This window comes from Antrostomus carolinensis, unplaced genomic scaffold, assembly GCF_000700745.2.
Source record: "Antrostomus carolinensis isolate BGI_N321 unplaced genomic scaffold, ASM70074v2 scaffold26929, whole genome shotgun sequence".
Taxonomy (NCBI): Eukaryota; Metazoa; Chordata; class Aves; order Caprimulgiformes; family Caprimulgidae; genus Antrostomus; species Antrostomus carolinensis.
In genome coordinates this window covers 6,874-8,954 of record NW_010341032.1, presented here as the reverse complement: position 1 = coordinate 8,954, position 2,081 = coordinate 6,874, and the positions used below count along the sequence as shown (strand labels likewise).

Here is a 2,081-nt window from a genome sequence, read left to right as displayed (position 1 = left end):
TATATTTAAATATATATATATTTTTATATATATATATTTAAATATATATATATATTTGTCTATGTGTGAGCAGATCTACCTGTCCTCTTCATATCACATCCCATCTCCCATTTTAAAAGAGTCTATTAGCCAGAAAGCTATAAGCTCTAGGGGAATATTCTTATTTTCCTTTGTTGAAATTACAACTTTAGAGCAACAAATGAACTTCACTAAATCAGAAATGGGAAGGAAGAAAGTCAATATTGACCATGACTACAGCTTAATGTTTCCCCTGGGCAAGAAAATGTGGGTTGTGACTCATACCTTAGTGAATATTTTATATGATTATTATTTTGATCACAAAGACAAAAGCCCTGTTTTCATTTTTTCCAAGTTACTGAACTAATCAATAGGCATAATAAAAAAATATTCATGCTCCTCTGATCTCCAGAAATTCACTGAACCAGGAAAAAAAATCTACTTTAATTTAATTTGCTTTTAATTTTTTGGAAGGCTTTCAAAAACTTACCTAATGTCATCATCCGTGACTATAAAAGCTTTGCAGAGGGGTTGAGATGTATTCAGCCAGACAGCTGGGTTCTTCTCAACAGCTGCAGAGAGTTGTCCCGTGATAGGTGCAGAACTGGTGTGCAAAGCACTAGCAACAGCTGATAACAGGGTGTCGTCGTTGTTACCTGGGCCCACTCCTAAAACAAAGATAATTCAAGAATTATCATTTGTGTTTCAGATGTAACTGCCAGTGACAGAGTTCTCCTCAGGTTGTTAGGGTATTGTGCTGGTTTGAACTGGGCCAGAGCTGGGCTCAGTTCAGCAGCTGGAACAGCGCTGGGGTTTGGGTTCAGCTGGGATTTGGTAGCAGAAGAACGTTGATCACACACCGATGTTTGCAGTTCTCACTGGAAGTTGAAGGACTTTGTGTTTTGCTGATCTGGAATATTGAGGAATATTGACCTGACTCAGCTCCATGGGCATTGGGCTCTGCCAAGGGGCTGTTCCATCTCCTGTCCCCCATGGGCAGGAGATCCATGAGGGGCTCTTCCTCTCTTGCTCTCTCTGGCTTTGGCTCGGGCTCTGGCTCTCCCGGGATTGCGGTTTCGGGTCGGGATTGTGGCTCCTGCGGGATCGTGATCTGGGAACGGGCCGGGCTTGGTGGGCGGGTGGTGAGCAATGGCACTGGGTGTCACTCATTTGCATATTTTATTACTATTACTACTATCATTATTATTTTAATATCATTATTATTTTAAGTTTTATTTCATTTCCATGATTAAATGGTTCTTCTCTCCCCCTACGAGTCTCCTTCCCCTCACCCCCCAATTCTCTCCCCTGAGAGGGAGCGAGCGAGCAAGTGGCTGGGTTTGGCTGCCAGCTCAGTGCAACCACCACAGTTAATTACACTGATGATTTAATTGCCACCGGATATATGCTGCTATAATCTAAACAATTAAATGTGAGTTCTTCAAAATGGCTTTGTAACAGCACAGTCCTCACTGAAGTGTAAGTTTGCATTTCAAAAAGCATCTCATTTCTAAAATGGGCCAGGTTTTTTGCTTCAACTAGCAACTACAATATCAAATTTCTTCATAAAGATGATCACATCATAAATTTATCAATATATTGAATATTGAAATCATTTCTTTGCAACTTCATGGTATTAATGTAAACTGGAAACTTGTTAAAAGCGGCAAAAAATTCCTCTCTAAGCACAAAGAATTTGGTGGATCTGAAGCAACTGCAGGGAGGGAACAGAATACCTTGAAGACCTTTAGGCAGCTCCATGGATTTGATGATTTGTTCACTGACATCCGATGCGCTGAGACCTTGTAACCTCTTCTCCCAGAAAAGCTGCAAAAAGAGAAATAATATTAGAAATAATTTTTAAAATAAAAATTAAATCAAAAGCAGCTCATGGAAATAAAGAGCATTTATGATCAGAACAATAAAGGAAGGAAGATTGTAATGACAGCTAATTAAAAAGTTGATTTCCAAAGTGTAGGATCCAGCACTTGGCCTTGTTGAACCTCAGACAGTTGGTCCTGGCCCATGGATCCAGCCTGGCCATATCCCTCTGCAGAGCCTCC

General features: G+C 40.2%; 1 protein-coding gene across 1 annotated transcript in view; it reads right to left on the bottom strand.

Annotated features, from left to right (window-relative positions):
• Positions 1-504: 504 nt before the first annotated feature.
• The window catches only part of LOC104531480 (methyl-CpG-binding domain protein 2), a gene marked incomplete at its 5' end in the record, with an annotated part of 7,242 nt that continues 5,665 nt past the window's right edge, over positions 505-2,081 (bottom strand). The window contains 2 exons of the mRNA XM_010176369.1: positions 505-686; positions 1,755-1,845. Of these exons, the coding sequence (XP_010174671.1) occupies positions 505-686; positions 1,755-1,845 (273 nt within the window). The remainder of the gene's footprint in view (positions 687-1,754; positions 1,846-2,081) is intronic.